The sequence below is a fragment of the Protopterus annectens genome, chromosome 17.part0 (genome assembly GCF_019279795.1).
Source record: "Protopterus annectens isolate FY-2018-M chromosome 17.part0, PAN1.0, whole genome shotgun sequence".
In the NCBI taxonomy this organism is placed as follows: Eukaryota; Metazoa; Chordata; order Ceratodontiformes; family Protopteridae; genus Protopterus; species Protopterus annectens.
This window is the reverse complement of record NC_056751.1, coordinates 186974227-187000412: the sequence shown is the minus strand read 5'-3', so window position 1 is coordinate 187000412 and position 26186 is coordinate 186974227. Positions and strand designations below refer to the sequence as shown.

The following is a 26186-nucleotide window of genomic DNA, read 5'->3' as shown; positions in this document are numbered from 1 at the left end:
TACTGACTGTCATTGATTGTCCCTGATTTGTTGAGAGCTATGTCTTGTAGTAATAATGATATTACAAAAAAGTTTTGAGTGTCTATTCATTCAAAACTCTTTACCTAGATAATGAACCTCATCTTCATTAGTTAAGATGAGTCTTCACCAGGTGTAGTTATCCTGATACTTGACTCCCGACATGGAATTTGTTGACCTTGACCTTGGTATCATTATAGTCCAGGTTTTTACACCCAGTTTTTGAAGTTTCAAATGACATTTGTTTAAATATTAACCTTACTTTGCTTTCAATAATTAATTTGATTCATTAGTTGATAGAGTCTGAGGTGAATGGAGAGCATCTTCACACTTTGGACAGGTGCAGAATTTCTGTTTACAATGTTAACACCTTCTATTCTAGTATTGTCACTTGTGTGTCACGGGATTGGCTGCATGGTTGCAGGGTGAAAGGGCAGTGTGCTTAGACTGCATCTAAAGAAGGATTATGAAAATTACTGAAGAACATACCTGAGAGGTTGCAGCCAGTTAGAACAGCAGAAAATTTACTCAAAGGCTATGTGTGGCCAGATACCTAGCTGTGCACAGCAGTGACTAGCTTATGCAGTTGCAGTGACCTGTGCTGATCATTGCATTTGTTGTCTATGAAGCACTTTGTAACATGCTTTTTTTTCTTTCTCCCCTGCAGGCTGAAGTGAGGAAGGAAAGACTGGAGCTGTGTTGCTACTATGAGGTCTGAGGCCTGGCTGCTATGGTTCACACTGCTGTACTTCGCTGGGGCCGCCTTCCCGGAAGACTCTGAACCAATCAGTATTACGCATGGCAATTGTAAGTGCAGACAATTCTTGTGTTTTCAGTTTCATACTCCCTTTTCTCATGTGAAATTTTACCAGAGAGCTAAGATCCAAAAAATGGACTGACTTGTTTCATTGCATTCCTCCATGGAGGTGATTTCTTTGTCCATCATGATTTAAACTTGGGAGTGGGGACAGAGTTTGAACTATGGCAGGCCACTGAGGTTTTACGTATTTATTTATTTTTATTATCATTTGATTTGGGAGATTTTTTTTAAAGACTAGGTTTCGGTTACACTGTGAGCCTTGTATTTTAAACATGAAATGCCTGAAATGATGTAGGTAAAGTAAGGATATTTCACAAGGCTCTATACAGAATGACGGCTACCTCATGTTAAGCAAGTAAAAGCACTGTGCCATATCATGTCATACTGTACCAGGAAGAGCACTCTAGGACCACAGACAGGGTTAACTGGGTATGAGTATTTTGTAATTTTCTCCAGTTAACTTTTACAGATGACGTGACAAGATCTGTTCAAAATCTTAGGGGCAAAAACACAGCTGAAATAAATCCATTTTGAGACCTCCCTTATGTTTTTTAAAATGGTTGAGCAAAAAAAGCACATCTTGCTAGCTATGCAGCCTTGATTTCATAGCAGATTTTGCAGTAAACTTTGCATAAACAGGATTTCAAAATTACTTTTTAATGTGAAAATAGAAACAAAGTAAAAACCCTACAGTGAGTCCTGTAACCAAAATGAATAATCCTACACTTCTTTTTTATTATTGTTAAACTCAAAGCTTCCATCTTCTTGCTCATTATTTTTTCCCGGTTGTTACTTGTCATTTGTAACATAAGTCACATCCAGACAAGGTCAGGGTCCACTGTACTATAGCCCTGGTTTCTTCTGTGACTTTTTGGAAATGGGTGAACTGTGTTTATTTTATTTAACATTTGTTAATCGGGAAAGTCCTACTTGGAATAAAGCCAATTTTCAGCAGAGGCCCGGGGAGAAACACTCCATATGCATGTCTTTGAAAGTGGGAGGAAACTGGAGTGCCCAGAGGAAACCCACATGAACGCAGGGAGGACATGCAGACTCCACACAGAAGGCACTCCAGCAGAGAATCAAACCAGAGAACCTCTTGCTGTGAGGTGACAATGCTAGCGCTGCACCACTGTGTCGTCTAGAAATTTACTAGATAATAGCAAGTTGGTTTTCAGTGCACACCTTTACCAAACACTACAAATTAGATTCCTTCTAGCTGCTTAATCTTTTCTGAGTTATGAGGGATCTGGAGCCTGACATGGCAAACAGAAACTATAAGGCAGAGAACTTATGCTGGTCAGAATGCCAGCCCATTGCTAGGTAAGTGTCACCTTCTTCCTCAACACACATACACACACACACACACACACACACACACACACACACACACACACACACACACACACACACACACACACAGAGCAGGTGTTTTGGAGAGCTGTATATTTACCTACCTACACGTCTTCAGGTGCAGGTGGAAATGAGACATCCAGGGAAAACCCACATAAGCTCAGAGAGAGCACACATACTCCATATTGAGTGGACACCAACCAGGAAATAACATGGAAAATGAAGACCAGTGACAGCTCTAACTGATATACTACTATACCACTCTGCCACCTATCTTCAGTCTTTTGCTCCACAGTTTCTAACTTCTTTGTCTGTTTCTGTTGATTTAATTCCACTGTACTCAAATGATGATCCTACCTTTGAACTGTATGCTAAAAAGGGTATTTTAGTCTTTGATTTCATAGCAGTATCAGACCTACATTCACGCATGCACTAACACAGTCTTGAAGAACATCACGTGTCACCTACACACGTAACTGTATCATTCATTTCTTACCCACACTGTTTGACTCCATCTTCTCTAACTGTCATTTAATGTACTCCTCCATCACTGTACTGAGCTTCACCTCATATAATTTACCTGCCATTTTTTGCCAAAACACTAGAACATAAACTTTAATAAAGTCTAAAAACGTTGCTACTAGAAAAGCTATATCCTGCTGTTTTTTTGTGATCAAGTCCCTGCCGATCCAGACTTTAAAAGTCAAATAAGTGCACAATTTCTTAAAGAGCTCCCTTCTGGAAAGTCAGGCTGATTCTCTTTTTATCTGTTTGTACTTGCTTTTCACTGTACATGTACTTACAGTGTGCAATTCTATGCCTCACTGCAGGTAAAGATGGCCTTCAACAGTGCTCATTTCTGGCACTCTCTCTCTCTCTCTCTATATATATATATATATATATATGTATATACTTTGTCTGTCATTGCTTAAGTCCATTGTGGATGGATATTTCAGCCTGTTTAAGTATTGAGAGAATCCTTTCTTAACACTGCTGAAATAAGATTTAAGGGAGTTTTTTTTTTTTGAATGGGATTAGACTGGGTTACCCAACATTCTGTAAGGAACCACCGAAAACTAATATGCCGTACACGTGAAAGCTAGAGTGTCAGCTTTTAAAAGGGTCATCAATTGTTTTTGTTTTCCTGGGACTGCTAGAAATTTTTTGCCATGTCACTGATGCTACATATTTCAGATTTTAACTACTTTGACTTCCAATATATACAGTAACGTTTCTTTTTAATGTCTACAATTTCATGACATGTCTTTGATCCCTTTTAATTTGCATATTCTGCTAATCTTCGTTTTTTTGAAGAGAATGTTTTGACTGGTTTCATGTAAGTTAGGAGATGAAAACAATTGAAACTGTCTTTAATACATAATTGTGTTAATGTAAAGGGTGACGGTTATGATGCACATTTTCCCCTCTTTATAACATTAGCACAACTGATTTGTAGGTTAATTACATGCCATTTTTTATCTAAAATAAGAATACATGATCTGAGAAGGATACAGTACCAGAAAGGATATGCATCAGATTAATTTCTTGTACATACAAGTTCATGAAACGTACACTTTATGGTTGCAAGTGTTTCTGTTAGCTTCAATGATTTGGAAAGCTAAACTTAAGCTGAGACTTTCCGGGTGATGAGCAAACAGCAGGAGTGACGTTGAACCTTGAATTTTGTTAGATCATGAGGCTACCACATTATTTTTATCTTCTTCTCAACAGATACAAAACAGTATCCAGTATTTGTGGGTCACAAGCCTGGACGGAACACAACGCAGAGGCACAAGTTGGATATACAGCTGATACTGATCATGGAGAGAACCCTCTACATAGCTGCTAGGTCAGTACTTTTTTATCTAGATTGTTCCATGATTGCCAGTGCCATAAGCTCCCAGAAATGTGGTACACTCACATGTATGTATGAAGGGAATGGGAATGCGCTTTGTGAGAAGAGGCGATGGAGAAAACAGAGCAATGATGAGGCCTTTAGTTTTAGTTACTATTTGTAATGATTAAAAAAAAGTTATTAGTTATAGTAATTAAACAGTCGTTCTCAGTAACTTGCATACTGTTTGCTAAGGATGAGGTGGAAGTTTCGTTGGCAAAAACAAGATAAAGTTGAAGGTTGTTAATCATTTAAATCATCCTAAATTGTTAAGCAATAACCCACGAGTTAATATGGGTATATCAGGATTTACCCATGTTTGGCGAGGTTTGATCCTGAAGGTGAGGCCCAAGTGATTAAACAAAGCCAGCCGTGGGTAAAACCTGATGTACCCACAACCACGAGTGAGTTATTGCTATTATACAATGACATTATTTACGAAAGTTAAGCAATTTCTTTCTTAAATCATGTATTTGTATAACAGCGCCATAGAGTTCCTCCACCTTCTTCCTTGTTTACTGATGTACTATGCATATGTATATCCACAGCTGCACAGTACATCAGTAGAGTCCAGGAGAAGGGATGGAGAAAAGAGAATATCTGTTGCTGATGGTTTTTCTTTGAAGATTCTCAAAGGGATAATGCAGAAATAGAAAGAAAATCAGGTACGTTCCTGTTTCTTTATTTTTGAGAACATACCTAATTTTTCTTCTGTATTGCACTGTCCCTTAGCATATTCTAGTAGAATGTCTGGCCACGCAATGGTACTTTGGTTTGGTGGCTGGACTTTATTGTATTGGTATATGCTCGATTTACAGTGGGCACATTTGTTGGGCTGTCCAATCAGCATGCTCATATTTGAATACATATGAGATGTCATTGTGTATCTGTGTATATGCATGTTTATGTGTGTATGTATACATGTGTAATACAATGTGTGTACAATCCACCTTTGTTTTTACGTAGAACAACCAAAAAAACATGTTTCTTCTGGATTTTGTTTTTCTAAGGAAGGAAAACAGTTTGATTGAGCAGAAATGATTGATTTTAACACTGACCATGTTCTATAAATCTGACATACTGTCATCTAGAACAGTGCTTCATTAACTTTTTTGGAATTAAGGAACTTAACACAAATATTTGTTTTCATGGAACCCCTATGAAAATTCCCCAACAAATATTTAATCAAGTAAAAATATATAATGCAAAATGTAAAACTACATATCAGTATGACTGTTTCAGGCTTTAGACATGCAATCTTGACAGGAAGGATGTGCTTGCAGTAAACACACTCATCAATTACAGCAACTTTGACTGCACCCAGATGAGGTTTCACTGTAATTCAAAAAAGCCACACAGAAGTATTCCAAGCTAATGTACAAAATGCATGTCCTGTAAAACCAGAAGAATTTCCAAACAGTAGCAGTTGGACATTTTCATTAACAGACAGCCCCCATACCCAGCAATTACAGATACTTATAAGACAAAATAAAATGCAAAGCTGCGGTGGTACAGCGGTAGCATTGTTGTCTCACAGCAAGAGGTTCTCCTGTTTGATTCTTGGCTGGAGTGCCTTCTGTGTGGAGTCTGCGTGTCCTCCCCTTGGTTGAGTGGCCTCCGAAAGACATGCGTGAATGGGTGTGCCTTCGCTGAAGGTTGGGTGTCGGGCTGGCAACTCGGCACCATAAAAATCTACTGCCAATCATTAGCGGACCAGAGTTCCGCTGTGGTGACCCCTAACCGGGAAAAACCGAAATGACCAACAACATAAGACAGAATAAAATAACAACTGTACAAGATATTTCCAATAGACATAGCAACAGACAGCCATAGTTTTCTACCTCTTACCACAAGAACTGAGGACAAACCCAAAAGTAATAGGGCTTTGAAGCCCCAAAATCAGGGAAGGCTTTTAAATGCTGCTCTTATATACTTAGAAAGATACTTAGAAAGTTGCTAGCATAACAGGTGTTGCATTAGTATGCAGTTTCAGCTGAAAGATATGAATTATGACATTCAAATTATTGCTGTTAATTACTGACTGCACTTCCTAGCAGTTTGCTATGAATTACAAATCTTATGAGGAACAGAAAAAAAATATGGCAGTTGAGAAGTATGAATACAGCTACCCCCACCCCCAGCAAAGTACACTCTCAGTTCTCAACCTCATTAGTATAAGACTGTGGACAAAGCCCCAGACATACTGAGAGGCAGATTTTGAATATTGGTCTTATGTGGTGCTGTGGTAGCGTTGTCGCCTCACAGTAAGATGTTGTCGTGTTCGATTCTCAGCTAAAGCGTCTTCAATGTGGAGACATGCATGAATGGGCGTACCTTCGTTGAAGGTTGTGTGTCAGGCCTGGCAAGTCGGTACGTAAAAATCTACTGCCAATCATTAGCGGACCGGAGTTCCGCTGTGGCGATCCCTAACCGGGAAAAGCCGAAAGATACAACAACAACAACAACTTAGAAAGCTGCAATAGTAATGCCTTTTACAGTAGCATACACTTTCTGAAAGATAGATATAGAAAACCATACATTTGACAAGGAACAGACGTTGTAGCTCTCTACCTGCAAAATCTAAAATCTGGGACAAATCTGGAAGTAATCAGGAAGAAGAAGGTACACCATACATTAGTAGCATTAACTTGAAAGTTGGCAAAATAACAGAATGTGAATCAATATGCATTTTCTGATATAAAAGAAGTATATGGCTCCAGTGACTGCCATTAATTATTGTATCCACATTTTCTACCCAAATTAAATGTTTTAGGAAAAATGCTGCCCAATTTTGAGCCAAAATTAGGGTCCTCTCTGAAAATCAGACACAGTTGAGAGAAAAGAACAGACTGAAAATAAGGCACAAAATCGTGGAAGAACTGCATGATTACTACACTGCAGTCATGCACTGCAAACCTCTGAACCATTAATTCAGAAGTTCTGTGAGGAAAATATGAAGTAACATTGGAGATAGTTGAGAGCTATGCTCTCATCCAGTCCCCCTGCAAATCTTACATCACACTTGTGGCAGCTATATCCACAGGCAGCGACTGTCCCTTCACAGTGTATTATTTGTGGGCTTTTCTGTTCCGGCAAAGGTTAGTGCACTGTGAAATGAACAATGGCCCACAGAGCCTACCATGGCTGTGGTTTGTGGAACTCCTGGATGTTTTTGTGGAACCCTAGGGCTCAGCAGAACCCACATTGAGAAGTTCTGATCTAGAAAACAGAACAGACATTTAGTCTTAGTTACCTTAACCTCAACTAGACTGAAGTGTTCTATGCACACAGAACTGTACTTTGGAATCATCCCCTATTTAGGCATTTGGGAAAAGGACTGTTTTATACATTTAGCTTTCTTACCCATGAAAAACAAGAGTGAACATAAAACAAGCATGTTTGACTTTTTGAGAATGATGTACTTAAATGTCTCAGGTAAAACTTTACAGTCCTTACTTTTTCTTAAAGTTTGGTAGATACATTGTCAAGCAAACCTGCATTGATGATGCCTCATTTTTGCCTTCAATCAGTCAGGTAGGTATTAAACTTTTGTTTCTCCATTTAGGCTTTCATCACCTGTTGCAGTCTTCTTTTAGCATGTCAAGAGAGATCTACAACTTAGTATCTGCACATTTATGGGCTTTTGCTGGTTTGTACATTCCTTAGCTTAAAGCACATAACTTACAATGTGCCATAAATATTTCTGTGGGCAGCTGCACCCGATTTCTACTAATTGCAAGTCTGTCCTACTGGCACACTTCTGGAAGGAGCAAAATACTTTGATTTTTTTGTATGTTTGTTTAGGACAGGAAAAATTGTTGATTGTTAGCATGTTTGCCATGTTTAATTACCTTCATGCACACCAGATCTGTGTGCTTCTTTTAATTTGTTGCATTTTCCCTACTGTCCTCTCTGCCTTATTTATATTCCTTACTCTTTGAAGATTTTGATATGTATACCCATGTCTGTTTTCTCTTTAGCTGTGTGTGTGCTTGGGGGGGGGGGGGGTCAGTTGAGAAAAGACAGGTTTGTTCACACATTATTCCATGGCACAGTACGATGAGTTGACATGCTTCAAGCTTCCCTCTCTGCTTCATATGATGCAGACATTAAGTATGACCCCTGTATGTGGTCTTTTGTTGAACCTTTTCCTGCTGTTTAACTGGTGGTTTTAAATTCATGATGGCCTGGTTATTTACTGGCTAGCACTAATGAAGTGGAGTTGCTTAACTAAGGTAATACTTTTCAGTGGCAGTTGTCAGGGGCTTCTGCTTTTCTTTCAACTCACTGTTTTTTTTCTCTTTTCTTTTCCACATTTTTGTAACATGATCTGGGGAGAGGGGGTCATCTGATTTATCATGGTCGTGTATGACTTTTAATTCAGAAAACAGGTGTTTGGTAGCTCACATCTTGTTTTTTATTGGGGGGGGGGGGCAGGGCATTGTCTACTGTAGCAGAACCTGTATTTCCTTTCTGCTTTTTGTCTGTTTGACTTTCCCTTCCACCTATTTCTCTGTTCTGTAATGCTTTTTAGGTAGGAGATATACTTGAGAGAAAGGCAGTACTTTTTTCTCTGTTTCATTTAGTTATTTAAGTATTTTATCAAGTGAAAAGAAACACACTAACACAATGACTGTTTTAACTACTAAATGTATAGAGGATTCAGAGTGGAGCAAACAGATCTGTACAGCAAAAGGCACAGCAAGTGAGAGAGAGAGAGAGATAAAGAGTTAAGCTTGACTGTTTTCTGAAGAATAATCTACTGTATTTACCCCCCCCCCCCATTTATGTTCAGAATAGTCTCACACTCCATTCTTACTAACACTGGGATCTTGGGTGGCAATCAGTGCGCTGTATTCGTATTTAATGCCTCCAGCATTGTTCTCTTTGCTCAGGATTAGGCCCTGGCAACCAAACTCAGTTTTGCTGCCTGCACATGTAAAACGGAAGCCCTTGGATGTGCCAGCTTGCGCTGTGATAACTTCATTAATGAGAGACAACTATGCTCAGAAACCAGGTTAAAGACAACAGCTGTAGCCCAGAGCTATGTAAAGTCTAAAGGACTGTATCAGAATGTCCCCTGTCAATTTAATCTGCGCTCTCTGGGAGGAACCACTTAAGTTAATTCTGCAGACGTGTTTCAAAACTCATAGCCGAGAGAGATTCTTTTTCCTTCGAAGTCCTTGATTTAAGAAGTGTGTATTGTCAGCCTTGTAAACCAGTTTGGTTTTCATGTACTTTGAAGAAATAATATAATAGAAAACTAGTCTTCCAATGGCTTACACAAATGCTAGGAAAATGCAGTTAACCTTTGTGGTCCAAAAAGACATAGGTTTGAAACTAGCTGTAACCTCAACCCATATTTACTTTATGCAGGTCATTTTATATTTAGGATATTTAATTTGAGAAAGAAAATGCTAAAACATTTGCTGCAGTTCTGCCAGATTTGCCAATATTTACCCTTTCTTCAAGATGTATACTTAAGCAGACCTTTAATACCAACTCCCTACAGAAGAAAACTATGTAAAGTCTAAAGGACTGTATCAGAATGTCCCCTGTCAATTTAATCTGCGCTCTCTGGGAGGAACCACTTAAGTTAATTCTGCAGACGTGTTTCAGAACTCATAGCCGAGAGAGATTCTTTTTCCTTCGAAGTCCTTGATTTAAGAAGTGTGTATTGTCAGCCTTGTAAACCAGTTTGGCTTTTCATGTACCTTGAAGAAATAATATAATAGAAAACTAGTCTTCCAATGGCTTACACAAATGCTAGGAAAATGCAGTTAACCTTTGTGGTCCAAAAAGACATAGGTTTGAAACTAGCTGTAACCTCAACCCATATTTACTTTATGCAGGTCATTTTATATTTAGGATATTTAATTTGAGAAAGAAAATGCTAAAACATTTGCTGCAGTTCTGCCAGATTTACCAATATTTACCCTTTCTTCAAGATGTATACATAAGCAGACCTTTAATACCAACTCCCTACAGAAGAAAACAGATTAGAGTAGTAGATTTCATATAGACATTCATTTAGATTTTGTGTTTTTTAATAACAATCAGTTGTAGTATTAAAAAGTTACGATTGTTTTGCTGTATGTCCCTTAAAATTAGAACAAATCCTCAGGCTGTTTTCAGGGTGCCCACTTCATAATCCCACTGTTCCATTTTCCAGCAGTGAGTCAGGATCAAGGGCTGCTTTTCTTGTCCTGTCTATGCATTTCAGTAGAGACATGAGTTCTTCATTTAGAATAAAATAACAGTAAAGCAGCTTATGATTTTATTTTAATTATATGAAGGATTCTCTTTGGCTCTTATTGAATATTTCCTCATTTCTGTGGGACTGCATCCTACATTTACTGGAAGAAAATCCCATCTTCATGGTAGAAGTTGCATTTTTGTGTCTCCACTCTTGTGCCTGCTTCATCACAGGAGGACATACTTACTATCCGATAGGCAAGATGCCTGCCTGACATTGTTTGTACTGAAGTTGATTTTCATTTCTGGAGGATCATGATGAGTTTGATGTTGTTATAGTTTACTTAACCATGTGCACCATGGCTTTTAGGCAGGTGTTAACAAGTAATTATAATGCAGAGTGAGAGGGCCTTTATGGTTCTTGTTGCTAGACAGCTGGTTCATTTAGGACCTGATCAGACAGAAGTTGTTTTATAGTCTGTACACGTCTCCCGTACACGCAGTGAGAGTAAGCCTTTATAAAACTGTATTTCTGCCTTATTGGTGGCAAGTTCGTTCTTAACAAAAGTGTTGCATTGCTTTAAGATGTGGATATCAAGTCTGATTGACTGTCTCCATATAGTAATGCTCAGCACTCCATGTATCCCACAGTGGTACTCTTGTTTTTGGCTGTGAATCATCTTTTTGCCATCTTTCTCCTTTTCTCCTCTGAGGGAAGAAACATCTTCTTTTTATTATTTGTCAAGCAAGTGAAGCTCCTAGATAGACGTGTACCCTTTTTACTGGTTACCTCGGAGCACAAAAAGAAACTGAGGGAATCAAACCCAGCACAACAAGGTGAAGCCCATTAATAGTTGAGAGAGTTAACCATCTGATCTAAACTATCATGAAATTTTCTGCCTGTTTGCTTCAAAAATCTAGAGCTGTGAAAGCACAGACAGATAAGAACTGCTGTCTGATAGTTGCAGTTTTCAGTGGTTTGATGGTTGCAGTTTTCAGCAGATGAGGCAGGCTTGAGCAGCACTTTGTTGCACGTTCACTGTTCTACTTTTCTTTGCTTGGGACATGTAGCAGTTAATTATAATACAAAAAGAGGTTTATCCCTCTGTTTCTTCTGTATTTCCTTCTAGATCAGCTGGTAAATCCCAGACATTGGACAGACTTCTTTGCTTAAAGTCCATGAAATTGTTATTCTTTTTGCATTTTTTCCAGAGCTTTTGTGTTGCTTTTTGATCCACATGTGTATTCTTATTTTGCTTTTTTTGTTTGTTTACAGTCCCGCCGTTGAGTCTAGTTATGCATAGTAGAAGGTGTATTTCTAATATATATGTCTGTAAAGTGAGTCATGCTTTGGAAAGTTTTTCTTGTGAGACCTCTGCCTCTTGGTTGTTGCACCTCTTGTATTACTTTAAATAGGGTGCAGTGTAAGAAGTCATTGCATTTGTTGTAGCAACAGGGGTGAGGCAACTAACCTGAATGCAAAGTCTGATTTTCTAACAACCCAGGCAATGGAGGAGCCAATCAGGGATAATGGTAGTGATCAAACAGTGCAAGTTCACCTGCTCGGGGTCGGGAGCACCTAGACTTGCTGCTGTAGTGACGCCTCATTCTGACAGTGGACATTTTGGCAGCATTGGGTCAGTATGTGGTGGTAGACTGACAAGTAACATTTGGTCTGTAATGGTGCACATGGGACAACCAGTGCACTTTGTATCTGCATATGGGCATGTAGGGAAGGATGCATGTTTGGTAGGCTGGTATTATCGCTGCTTCTATCAGCTGCTATAGGCCAGGGAGGGCCCCCTATTTACCCCTGTAGTGGTCTGGATGACTTCTCCCACTCTGATGCCTCTCACTCCCTATACATGCCAGGAGGAACAAATGGGCAAATACTGTCTTACTTCTCAGAGTGTGTTGCAGGAGGAGAAGATGTAGGAAAGGGGAGGTGCTTAATAGTGGACAGACATACTGAAAGAAGCATAACAAAACAAGTACTAATTTCTGAACTTTTTTGCATGTTGAATATACTGCTTGCTAGTTCTTGTTGTATTTTTTTATTTGATAACTCCTTAAAAAATACTGAGCTATATTATATTTATGGCTCCATTTCTGGCTGCTGTTGGGAGATCTCACTTTATGATTTTTCACAAAGTGATCAGAGAGAAAATCTCCCAGCATGCCAGACTTCAAATGTAGCTCCATTGTAAGGTATAGCTAACAGAGTATTGGAAAAAAGTACACTAGAAAATCTCTAATACTGAGGGATAATGCTGCTTCATGGCAGCAGCAAGTCTGATAGTGGAGACTGCAGAGTGTGGCCTCTGTTTTAAATTCTTGTCGAAATATTTGCACACTTAAACTGGAAGAGTTTTCTTAACTTTTGCAGCAACAAAAGTAAACGAGCCATATCCAAAGGAGTTGCAACTTTAAGAAATAAACAGTTTTGAGGAATGAAGTGTACAAGGACCTATACTTAATGTACAGGTCTGTAAAAGTAATTCTGTAAAATTGAAATGTAGCCTGTTGATTAATGCCAGCCATAAACGGTTGAAGGGCAGTGCTGTTCTGTACTGCTGATTTTGTGAGTCAGATGTGAGACAACACTTGACTCAGTAACAGGAGCCAGGTGTTTGTCTGAGACCTGTAGCCTTGGGGCAGAATGTTGCTGACCACCTGGATCTTGACTTCTTGAATTAGTGCATTTGATTCCTTGGCTCATTGTCTTGTCTCAATTTATAGCTTTGGAGGTGCAGTTATGGCTTTTTGAATACCTTCCATTGTAGTTTTGTTATTCAGTATAAATATTTTATATTTTTGGGCCGGATTCACCATTTGGACCTATTAATCTGCTTCGTGATCAACACCTGTAGATTATACTTTGTTTCTGTACAGAATTATCCTTACATACCCTTGCCAGAAACACCCAATGCTTGCTTTTTCCTCTACTTTCAATGTCTCTGTTTGGGATTACTGTGGCTCCATACAGAGGTGCCTCAACATGATGCATTGGGGTGTCTTTCATTTAGTCTATATTGCCATGATGGAGTCATACTTTATGCTATAAAATGTATGATATTGCCATGTGAGCTAAACCACTGCTTTAAGAATTACAGAGCTGTAAGATGTGACTAAGAATATTTCCTACAAAGCAGCAAGTTGTGTTTTTTGTAGGAAGTTTGTTTCCATAAATGTTGCAGAAAATCCATACGTCTATGTACTTTTCCCCTACCTTTGAAATAACTTGTTTGACATTTAAATGATTGATAAAATGAGGTTCTCAAATTCTAATTAGTTGCTTTTTGGAGCATTATCAGATATTTCATTAGAAAGCTGTCAGGTCTGTGAATTTGGTTACTGTCACATGGAGTCCTATCTATGTTACATCTCAGAGAACTAGGTTGTGTCCTTGTAGTAAAATTGTTCTGCCATTTTTTTCACTGTCTTTCCTTTCCTACATACTTATCTGTTGATAGCTTTTGGGACTCTTTCTGACTTGTTTGTCGTAAGCTAATGAAAGCAGTGTACTTTATGGAATTTCTACAGCTAATCAGTGTGTTTATTTTGCAGTCACGCTAAGGCACTTCCTTGTAGTAGACAACTTGTTTAATGTCATTTGATGTTTGCATGTTGTTTTCATGTGTATATGATTTAGTTTGCAGAAGGTGTCAAGACTGTTATCACTGGTTAGAACAATGTTCCTTCTGGTTTGTGCACAAGATTTAAATGGTGGGTTCTTGTTGTTACCTGTATGTACAGTGACTGACTGCATACTGTGTTTTTAACAAAATATGATGGAAACAGTTAAATGGAATAACTGGTTGGTATTTATCATTGTTTAATATCTATGTAGAAAGGCAGGTGATACTGATTTTATTAATTGATCGACTGGTAATTAGGACTGGAATGGTAACTAGGACTGGTTTTGGCCCCAAGTCAAATGACAAACATGCAGACACATTGCAGGTGCAGCTTAAATATTTACATCAAATAAAATGAAAGAAGTAAATTGAAAGAAGTTGGAATGTAGGTTCATAGGTAAGTACTAAGCTAGCTGCCCTTGCCGGCCATTTTAAGCCTAGCCATTTTCCATTTTGGTGCAGAAATTCACCCATCTCATTTGATTAGAAATTGGTCTAACCCATCCCATGGTCAATAATTGTATATTACAAGTGAAATTAAAATAAATTGACAGACAGATGAGCTCATTTGGATGGTGCAAATGCCACTGCTTCTCTGTAATGACCTTTTTTGTTTTTTTTTACCCAGGACCCTGACTGATATCGAGGGAGGGTTGTTGGTAGCTCATGTCATTCCCAAGTCACTAGACTGTTCAACTCAGTACATTCAGTTGTTGTTGTTGTGTCTTTCGGCTTTTTCCGGTTAGGAGTCGCCACAGCGGAACTCCGGTCCGCTAATGATTGGTAGTTGATTTTTACGTGCCAAGTTACCAGCCCTGATGCACAACCTTCAACGAAGGTACGCCCATTCACGCATGTCACCACGCAGAAGACACTCTAACTGAGATCGAACTGGACAGCGTCTTACTGTGAGGCGACAATGCTCAGCTCAGTACATTCAGTATATGTGTAAAATTAACAGTTATGCTTTGCTTTGCTTATATTGCAGTAGACGAGCATAGCAATGTTTATGACATCAGAAAATGTACCCGATTCTCATGGAAATAAACGCACCTCCAAATCTTACAGTTAAGTTTAATATTGATGGTAGAAATTACATGACTTTTTAAAACATACAGCTACAACAGTATTGAAACTTTAGTACTGGAAGCATTTTGTCACAGTGTTTAACTTGCAGTAAGCAGATCATCATTCGTGCAACAAGTCTTACTGAGGATGAGCTGTTTATTTCCCTTTCATCTGTCTTTTTTAAAAGACTGATATTAATCATTTTTGAACAGCTTTTTTGTAATGTGTCATTTATTTCAGTCTGTCTTGTTATATTTTTAGTAGTGAAACAATAAATACATGTAAATAAGCAACAAGACTCCTCCTTTTTCCTTAAAAACATTCATATTGTTACCACCAGGTCATTAAAAAATGATAATCTCTGCTCAAAATTAACATGGTCAATGTGGACACACAGTAACAAAAAAAGGTTTACCACCCCTAATGATCAGCTTAGTGCAGGAAAGAACAGAGATGGGATTAGGGTTATCTAAGACGAAATATCTTCCACTGATTCCACTACTGAAACTTGAAAACCAAAAGCCGAATGTGCGGTAAAAACTAATAATTGAACCTCACAAGGGCAAAAAACTGATTTGTAAGTATTGTTTACAGGTGGCAAGCTCCTGTACACCCCAACATGTGGGGGAGTGAGCCCCCATCCCAAAAACATATATATATATATATATATATATATATATATATATATACCGAGTCTGCAGTCATACAAACCATCCATCACGAGACATTAAACCAAGGTCCCATCTGCCTGAGTTGGTGGCAGCTCATGTGGGTTTAAAAGATCTCGTGGCACTTACCAAAAAGAACGGGGGAAATTTTTCCTGTGCCCAGGTCAGATTTCCACTAGCCAATGTAAGTACCACCGAAAAGGGTCTGTCTAACCTGGTTACCAAAGGATAAAAAGAAAATAAGAAATAAGAAAGGATACATTTCTCAAAGTAAATGAATCGCTGTCAGTAATCAGAAACCAAATCATAGTGATTACCTATGGAAAGTGAACTGTATGTTTTTTCCATCATATTTTGGTATGCTGTGTGTAAAACTGGGTCTATATTGCAACATCGAATGCTTAAAACAGAAAACTATGTTACATTGACACATTTTCAGCGAAAGCTGAAAATATCGAATCCCTAGGGAAAGAAATCGCTGTTCCAACCCCCCCAAAAAAAAAAAAAAAAAAAATTACACACTTCCAAACACATACACACATACCCAATCCTAATTATACCCCTCAAAAACTAGTAAACAACTAAATACACATATGCACATAACCCAAACATACATTTAACGAAAAAAAGAAAAACAGTAAACATTTTAAACCATATGGACTTACCTTAACCCGCACCCTAACCCTAAGGTCAGTAACTCTCGCACATTTACATAAACAGCTCCAAACACATACACACTTACCTTAACCCTAATTCTACCCCCCCCCAAAACAAAAGTAAACAACTGAAAACACATACACACGTAACTCAAACATACGTTTAACACAAAATATAAAACAGTAAACACTTTCATACATATACACTTACCTTAACCTGCACCCTAACCCTAAGGTCAGTAACTGTTGCACAATCACACTCGGGAGCTATACCGGACAAGGGACCACACTACACTTCAGAACATGGCAAAACAACGAAGCGGTCAAGCGACTTCTTTCCCAGGGAAAGAATTTGCTGAACAGCCGCTTCGCTGTTTTGCCTGTTTGGTCTACATATGTCGACGAAAGTGCATTTGACATAATGCATTTTCGTTGTACACATAGGAACCCATGTAAAACTATTGCACCAGAGTCCCTGTAACTATTTTATTTTATATTTTAATTTCTTTTACCCCAAAATGCAGTTACAGGGTCTACCATGTCAACATTATTTTATTTTTATTGATTTTATCTTTCTCCTGCAGTGCAGTTTGTGTCTCCTTGACATTATTCACAACAGGCATTTAAATACAGTGACAGTGCTGTAACTCTGTGGCTTCATAGCCTCTTGAAGGTGTCATTTTTTTTTCTTTATCATAAATTACCCTGACTTGTGCTAACTGCACACTGCTTTATACAGTTAAGCCCTCCTCAATGCAGAAGGCCTGAAATAGTGTTTTTTTTTAAATAATCAGACCTGTAGCCCTTAAACAATTGCCAGACTTTCCACCATACTATTCCTGAGAAATCAGTGTAACAGCTCTCCTGTTTATGTGTGCCAGAAAGTTGTCAAGGTTTGTAGTTATTTTATATTCAAACTTTCCATAAATTATCTATAAAAGAAACACCTCATTGGCCAAAACTTAAGAGTGCTCACCCATGTATGTAGTATTGCAGCATAAGTAACTCATTTTTGTTAGAATATGCTGTAACATAACTAACTCATAAAGTTCTTCACGTAAAGATTTATCCACACAGTAACTCTTTTGGAAAACAGTTTTACTTTACCTCTTTATTTATACACTTAGCTGACCTTATCAAAACAACCTGAAAGTATGAAATTGTAGGAGGTGACTTACCAAGAACTGCAGAGAATAGTTTATATAGCCTAGACAGATTCCTATCTGATACTTGAGATTTGAACAGGTAAAAGTGATAAGACCTTCATGATCTGTTTTATGGAAAATATTGAGGTGAAGAAATTAATGACTCTGATTGGTTTTGAGACATTAAATAGCATGTAGGGAATAGAGAGAAGAAATCACTCAGGGTTGAGTTTAATCGCAGTGGAGGATGAAAATGTCCTTAAAGTAATGATAGTAAATAATTCTAAAGAGGTATTATGCTGTAGTAACCAAACCAGTGAACAGTAACTAAACATTTAAAAAGTTCTGGTGGGTCTTTCCAGAGAACACACACTCCCTTAATGGGATGTGGTAATACTGGGACATCCAACTTCCATTCATTAAATCCATTTACCCCCCCCCCCCGTTTTCCCATTTTTGATAATGGGGTTGGGGCATCTCTTTAATAGTGACAGTAATCCAGAGCCAGGTTTCACACCAGTGGGTGGCTAGCCAATGACCTTCCTATATTGATATGTGAGTATGATTTTAAACTGCATGTCTGTATCACTTCTCATGACTGCACAGTAAATGGATATGGGGGGGATGTTTTTAAAGTTCCTTCTATCTACCGAAATTCAGGGATTGGCACTACAAGATTATTAACTATAACCTGTTTACCGATGCTCAGGGGCAGGGTACACTACTAATATTGTGTCTCTCGCTTCAGGTATATGTCATTAAGATGCAGTTCAATCTTTGCCAAGTTCTGTGTCATGTAGTATGTCCTAAATGACATTGTATGTATATGCCAGGGAGGAGGGACATTTAGCTAAGACCTAGCTCAGCATTTACAAGTTAAGAGATTCAGTATATAAGTATTTACGCATTCTGCTGTGTGACAAAACTGCCTCAAGTGTTTGAGCAGGTCTTGTGTTTTATTGATGTTCTTCGTGTTTCACTGTTGCAGTCATTACATTTGGGTAATCTGCTGGCAGGTTGTCCTCAGTCGGCCTGAATTCCAAAGTCTTGGGTCCTGCGTCAGTTGCTGTCTTCTCTTCCATGATGTCAGGTCGTCAGGGGTATAAAACATGCAGCCGATACCATTTTCTTTAGTCTTTCTTGCCATGTGGTGCCCGAAGCAGAATTTCACAAGTGCCGGTCGGCCAACTGCTGAAATATTCGAGTTTGAGTTTCAGAACCGAAGTCTTCACTAAAGCTAAGTACCCCATTGGGGAAACTTTTTTCTTGCTTTTTACGAATGTCAGAAAAAGTTAATAACTGTATTACTTGTGGGAAGCAAATACCTCATAAGGATTTCCATTTATACTCTATTCCTTGCCTAGGCCCTGATCACAACATGCCTGGCTGTCGGTTTTGTGCTATATTTAACCAACGCACTATTAAGCGCCGGTATATTTTTGCATCTAAGTATTTTGGAAACAGATTTAACTACCCAGAAATGTTGTCGGATAGCAATCTGACTACCGGAGTACATAAAAATCGCAAAGAAAAGGACAGAGAAAGGCAGTCGAGATCCAAAACCGATGACGAAGCTTCTCCTAAGCCAGTCACCGGTTCGCCGGTACTCAGGCACTTTCGCAGCCCCTGATACCCGCTACCTTCAAGTCACAGGCCTCTACCAATACCCATGTGGAGTCCAGCATGCCGCAAGATACTCAAGGTATTAGACCGACGGATGTATCTCACTCTGATGGTTCTGGAGCCGCTAAGCAGGCACCGGCTTCTGAGTGTGTATTCAGACCTCAACATTTATATATCAAACCAACGAAAGCTGTAAAACCAAAGGCAAAGACATCATCTAAAACTAAAAAAACGATGCCTGAGCCATGTGCACAGGCCTCTATGCCTAAAAACAGATGATCAAAATGGCTGAAGACCTTATCACCTTGATCAGGGGTACCCATCCCCCTCCAGATAAGAGGCCTAGGCAAGACACTGACTATGAATCTTCAGATCAGGTTTCTATTTCTTCTGATTCCTCTTCTGATCAGGAATTATCTTTACCTCCCTATGAGGATTATGATGCTGAGGAGTCTATTCGTCTGCATCTCCTCCTGAGGATTATTCATTTGGAGAAACCTTGCATACTTTGAGGGAGCATTTTCACTGGAAGAGTCAAGACTTCTCAGAATCAAAAAAGAGGCTAAGGGATTTCCTTCTCCCTCAGCACAAACTTTTAGCCATTCTCCCTGTTTTAGACATTGTGGATGATGTGTTTTCGGAGTCAAGCCTGACCCCTGACTCCTTACCTCCGGCTCCCATTAAGCCTGACAGATATTACAGGGTCCCTGATTCTCATAAATTTTTATTTAGAAACCCTGCTGCTGATCCTGAAGCTATTTCACAGGGTGCAAAGGGAGTTAAGGCCTCAACAGCAAAGAACCCTACCCCCTCCGACAGAGACTCAAGGGCACTGGACAGATGGGGAAAACAGGTTTATATATCTGCAACCTTGGCAATCAGGGCCTTAAACTGTCAATTTCATATGCTTAAGTACCAACAACATGTTATGGGATTGCTGAAACAGAAAATTATGTTGATTTCAAAATGTGCAGAAAATAAGGAATTGCAGGAATTATTGCATGAAGCTGAACAAGTTGGAAAGCATACTTTGCAATGTGGTTTTGGTTCTTTAGAGTCCTCCTGCAGGGCCGCACTTACTGGTTAAAGGAACAAAATTTGCCTGATCATGTTAAAGTTAAATTGCTAGATGCACCTTTACAGCATGATTCTCTGTTTGGTATTAAGGCAGAAGAGGTTTTAAAGAAAATGGAAGACAAAGCTAAGTCCATGAAAACTGTTAAAGATTTCATACAAGTGCAGCCACCTAGATTCAGTAGACACTGGCCTACAAAAAATGGTCCTTTCCTGTGTCAGACAGAGCTCAAAGGGGAAAATCCAGACACCCTAAGGTTCCAGGTACCAGGCTCAAGACTCATACAGGTCAAAGCAATGGGGCACATCAACCTCCAAATCTGGAGGAGATAAAGCACAAACCTACAGAAAACAATCCCAATGACTTCCCTCTGTCTACACCAAGCACTTATCTATTGGCAGCACCCATAGGGGGAAAATTAGCACTTTTTGCTCAAAATTGGCAGTTAATAACCCAGGATAAGTGGGTGCTAAACATTGTATTACAAGGATACAGATTCCATTTTCACACTCTGCCAATGACAAATGGTTGGCCAGATCTGCCAAAAAACAGTGGGCAGAGGCACAGAAACAGGTTACATCCCTCATGGATATGGGGGCCATTCAGACAGTACCTGAACAGGAAAAAGGACAAGCTTTTTACTCAAGACTGTTCTTGGTACCCAGAAAGGACAAGGCCTGGTGACCAATACTGGATTTATCGATTTTGAACACATACCTGGATATTTCAAAATTCAAAATGCTCACTTTGCAACAGCTTCTGCCATGCTGGGCAAGAATGCTTGGCTGGTGACTTTAGACCTAAAAGAGGCATACCTGCATGTGCCAGTAAGACAGTCGTGCAGAAGATACCTCAGATTCAAGGCTGGCTTAATGCATTACCAATTCTCTGCACTGCCCTTTGGCTTATCTACTGCGCCCAGGGTCTTTACAAAGTGCCTGGCACCAGTAATTGCATTCTGCAGACAAAGAAGCATTCAAATTTATCCTTATCTGGACGACTGTCTCATTCGAGCAGAGGACAAGGACACTCTTCTTCAACATGTGGCATTTGTAAAAAGGCTTCTAGCATGCCTAGCATTCACCATAAACCAAAAGAAATCACAACTGGTACCCTCTCAAATGATTACATTCTTGGGTGCAAGCTTGAATACAACTGCCCAGATGGCTTACCTCACACCAGACAAACAAAGGCAACTGACTACTTACTTCAAACTGATGGCAACAAAAACCCAGTCTTCTGCAAGACAAATTCTGCAGGCTGTGGGCTTCATGGCATCCTGCATCCTATTAATTCCATGTGCAAGACTGCATATGAGGAAACTTCAATGGTACCTAAAAAGTTTATGGAGTCAACATTCACACAGTCTGGAAACAATGATTCCTGTCATTCCCTGCCTGCAGCAGGAGTTTCTATGGTGGGCAAAGGCCTGCCACCAAAACATGGGATGGCCCTTCACTCTACCCCCTGCCAGCCAAACCTTAACAACAGACGCATCCGATTATGCCTAGGGTGCCCACATGGCAGGAAGATGCATTCAGGGCATATGGGCACCAAATCAAATGCATCTACATATCAACCAGAAAGAGATGCTAGCTGTTCAAAATGCCCTAACAGCCTTCAAGGACTTACTTCATCCAGGACAACTACTGATAAAGACGGACAACACCCCAGTCATGTGGTATATAAACAAGCAAGGGGACACACACTCATACCCCCTTTGCAGATTAGCCATGACACTGTTGGACACAGCTTTGACCTACCAAATACATCTTCAAGCTCAATTCCTGCCAGGAAAACAAAACACTCTGGCAGACGATTTAAGCAGAAACCTTATGGATCCTCACAAGTGGAAACTAAATCCACAAGTCTACAGCATGATAACAGAGAAATGGTGGAGCCCAGATATAGATCTATTTGCCTCTCCTCAAAATTATCAACTGAAAAGATTCTGCACAAGGACTTATCACAGGCAAGCATGGAAAGTGGACACCCTATCCTTCAGTTGGAAAAACCTATCAGTTTACGCCTTTCCTCCTCTGCCTCTTCTACCCAAGGTCCTCCTAAAAGTCAGACAAGAGAAGCCAAAGATGATATTAATTGCCCCTGACTGGCCCCGCCAATACTGGTACTCAATCCTAAGGAACTTGTCTGAATACCCAGCTTGGACCTTGCCTCAAAAACCACAACTACTGTCCCAGCAAAACAATCGGATCCTGCACGATCAACTACAGACTCTGAACCTGGCAGCATGGCTAATCCTGTAATCATACAAATGACACCTCTCAGTAAAGCTGTGATGGATGTCATTTTGGAAGCCAGAAGGCATAGTACTAGAAAATCTTATGCTGACAAATGGAAGAGATTCTGTGCTTGGAATCAAGCACAAGGAACTGATACAGCAGAACCACATATTCCTCAGATATTACAATACTTAACTGAGATGCTTGACAAAGGCCTATCTTTCTCATCAATCAAAATCCATGCCTCTGCCATTTTGGCTCATTACATTACAGAGCCACCAATCTTTTCTGATCCTTTACTAAAGCAGTGTCTTAGAGGAGCCAACAATTTAAGGCCTCCTAGAAGATCACCCTTACCTGCATGGGACCTCAATTATGTGTTGGAAAAACTCACCCTGCCTCCATTTGAACCAGCTGCTACCGTTGATGTAAAGTTCTTGTCATGGAAGATGGCTCTGCTGCTAGCAATTAGTTCAGCAAGAAGAGTTTCAGAGCTACAGGCCCTCATGGCTGTAGAGCCTTTTATCATATTTTACCCAGACAGGGTGTCTCTGAGGACAAATCCTACTTTTATGCCTAAGGCCATTTACAGTGTGGCTCTTAACCAAACAATTCATCTGCCAACCTTTTATCCAAGTCCACAGAACAAAGGGGAGAGAATTCTGCATTCTTTGGACGTACACAGACAGCTAAGATTCTACTTGAGCAGGACTAAAGCTCTAAGAAAAACTGAGCAATTACTAGTGTCATATTCTGCAGCATCAGAAGGAAAGGCTATTTCAAAGCAGACAATTTCAAAGTGGATAAGCCATCGCATCCGTTTCTGCTACTTACACCATGGCAAACCTGTGCCCAAGGGCATTACGTCTCACTCCACCAGGGCTGCAGCTACTTCAGCAGCCTTTCTCAGAGGAGTACCAACCAAGGACATTCTAGAGGCTGCTACTTGGAGTTCTGTTCACACCTTTACAAAGCATTACCATTTGCCTCTCTACTCTAAGTCCAGGGCAGGCTTTGCCACTGCAGTGCTTTTGGGCTTTATAGCCTCACCTAATGCTGTTTAGCTCCAGCCTCCCAACCATAGCTATGGGATTCTACCCAAATGTAATGACTGCAACAGTGAAACATGAAGAACATAGTACAGTTGTGCACACTTGCCATAAATGTAGATGTTCAAGTGTATTCACTATTGCAGTCCAGGTTACCCTCCCGCCATCCCCCTGTCATTCTACAGTTTATCTTTCCTTCTCTATCTTCTACAACCTATGTGGTGTATTTGCTTGTAGACAAAGGTAAACTTTATATTGTTGCATGTATATATATAAATATTTATGATATTGCTAACTTTTGGGGGGGCACCTGACATCGAGGGCAAGAAAAACGAAAGAAAATGGCGTCGGCTGCATGTTTTATACCCCTGTTGACCTGACATGGAAGAGTAGACAGCAACCGACTCAAGACCCAAGACTTTGGAATTCAGGCCGACTGAGCAGATTACCCAAATGTAATGACTGCAACAGTGAATACACTCGAACATCTACATTTATGGTAAGTGTACATAACTGTACTTTATTTGTTTATTGATTTATTTAAGGCATTGCTAACTGGGTAATTGTGATAACCCAAAAGAAATTTTTTTAGCCATAACCTGGATGTAAAGGTGCACAGAAACAGAGACATGATACATGCACATTGCTTAGTATAGTGAGAGACAGTGCATAAGATGTAAGGCACAGCTGGCATAAGTTACAGAGCATAATTACCCTATAGAATTATACGAGTCTATATTACATAGTCGAAGTATGACATGATATGGTCGAAACCATAAGTTCAAAGTTGTCATACTTCAATTGGAAAAATAAATAAATAAAACCAAACAGAACATACCTAGGGGTTGTAAGAAGGGGGCAAGCCCCCCTGCACCCCCCCACACCCCGCTCTTTAAATGTACCAACTCTGAGGTCGCACTACAGTGCAGTAAAGGAAATATTCCTTTTACTGGACTGTAGCATGACCTCGGAGTTGGTATATTTGAAGAGCGGTGGGTGTGGGGGGTGCAGGGTGGCTGCCCTCCTACATATAACCTTTTATTTTCTTTTCCTTCTTTTTTTTTTTTTTTTTTTTTTTTTATACCTAGTCGAGTTCTGTAACTTTGGACATATGTGTTCATACGTATGTTACTCGAAGTTACGGAACTTCGATTATGTAATATAGACCCGAATTACACAAGTACATGGTTGGTGTCAGATACTAAGCAAAAATAGCTTACGAAAATATACAGTACAGAAGTCAAAGTATGTGATTATGGTGTTTGCTCATAAGATATGTTGCATAAGAGATCCTCCCTAACCCAGTTCAAGTGCAACTTGGGCAATTGGATGGGAAACTGGAATTTCGGTCCTGGTTTGGCACATGTGTCTCTAACAGACACAGGTAACCTGTAAATGGTTTATCTCACAGGCCCATGCTTACATTTATCAAGGTTATCAGAACTTGTCATTGATTTGGGATACACAGCTAGGCTTAAAAAGGCCCTTGTGGATGTTAGCCTAGTAAACACCTATGAACCTATAATGTTTAAAAAGAATAATGAGACACATTAAAATTTGCCAGACAGTGGTTAAAACAGCAAGTAATGAAAATTAGGTTATAATAAGTCAACTACAGACCACAAGCAACTACCTAATCCAGCCAGTTTGTAGCTGTGCAACCTACCGGGTATACAGCTCTGGCTCACAAATTGAGAGCAGCTGGAACATGCTGATAATATTTAACCACTCAAACTGCTTGGCTGCCGTAACAGAATTTCTGTATTTCTATATGCAGTCAACCAGTGTTGTTTGTATAGACAAAATTGTCAGTTCTATCCCGAAAGGCCGTAGCACTGTTGATTAACTATCAATCTATTAAGAAAATGTAGTGCACATGTTTACAGCTGCTGGTTACTCATTAGTCGTTGCATGAAAAAGAAATCTGACCCCAGGGCGAAGAAATTAGAGTATTGATTAAGGTGTTTACCCTTTGTCTGTTAAGCAGTTCCATTTGTGGGTCTTGGTCAGTTGTTCTGTGGAATACCATGCAGCAACTTTATAGATGTTTTTATGTAACTTGTTGGCTTAATAGCCAGCTATGAAATATTTGAAATTACAGAACCGCCATTTCAGGTCCATTTGTTAAGCTACCAGTTTATCTCTCTGTGTCTCTGTCTTGTCTTTTCATTTACTGACTCTTTATCTGGGATAATTACGGGTGTACTAACAAAGACAGAACTTTGTTGTAGCAGCTATAATGCCGTTATGCTAATTTGAATTATTTAATAGGATAGAGCTCAAAAGCCAGTCAAAATAAATTGGAGGAACAGCTTTACATGCTATTTTCTAGCTTAGACATGTTTATCACTAATATTTAGGCAGAATTCCTTGTGGCACTTTCTTGCTACATATCTCTGCATTTTTTTCCTTTTCTTTTACCCCCCATACTAAGTTTGAGTTTGTGTTATCAACTGATTTTTATCCTATGAGATCGAGATCTGAGCACTTTTTTCCCCCAAATATCTTTTATTGAGCATTTCAAAATTTAGAAATAGAAAAAAATGCAATGCAAGCCAGAAAAATGAGCCCACAGTAGTTCCGACATTAAGTGCCAATAAAAGAGAGAGAGAGAGAGAGAGAGAGAGAGAGAGGGAGAGACAGAGAGAAAAAAAACTAGCTAGAATGCTTTTTATTTGCTTACTCACAGCGTGCCTTCTCCTGGCTGCTGTCTGTTTCAGACAACTGTGTCCTTGTGTTCT

At 39.4% G+C, this 26186-nt stretch overlaps 1 protein-coding gene across 4 annotated transcripts in view; it reads left to right on the top strand.

Moving 5' to 3' along the window:
* Positions 1-26186, top strand: part of SEMA6A (semaphorin 6A) — a 414822-nt gene that overhangs the window by 165072 nt on the left and 223564 nt on the right. For all 4 annotated transcript variants that reach the window (XM_044059031.1, XM_044059030.1, XM_044059033.1 and 1 more), the window contains exons 2-3: positions 686-825; positions 3923-4040. In XM_044059031.1, the coding sequence (XP_043914966.1) occupies positions 726-825; positions 3923-4040 (218 nt within the window). In that variant the 5' untranslated portion in view covers positions 686-725. The remainder of the gene's footprint in view (positions 1-685; positions 826-3922; positions 4041-26186) is intronic.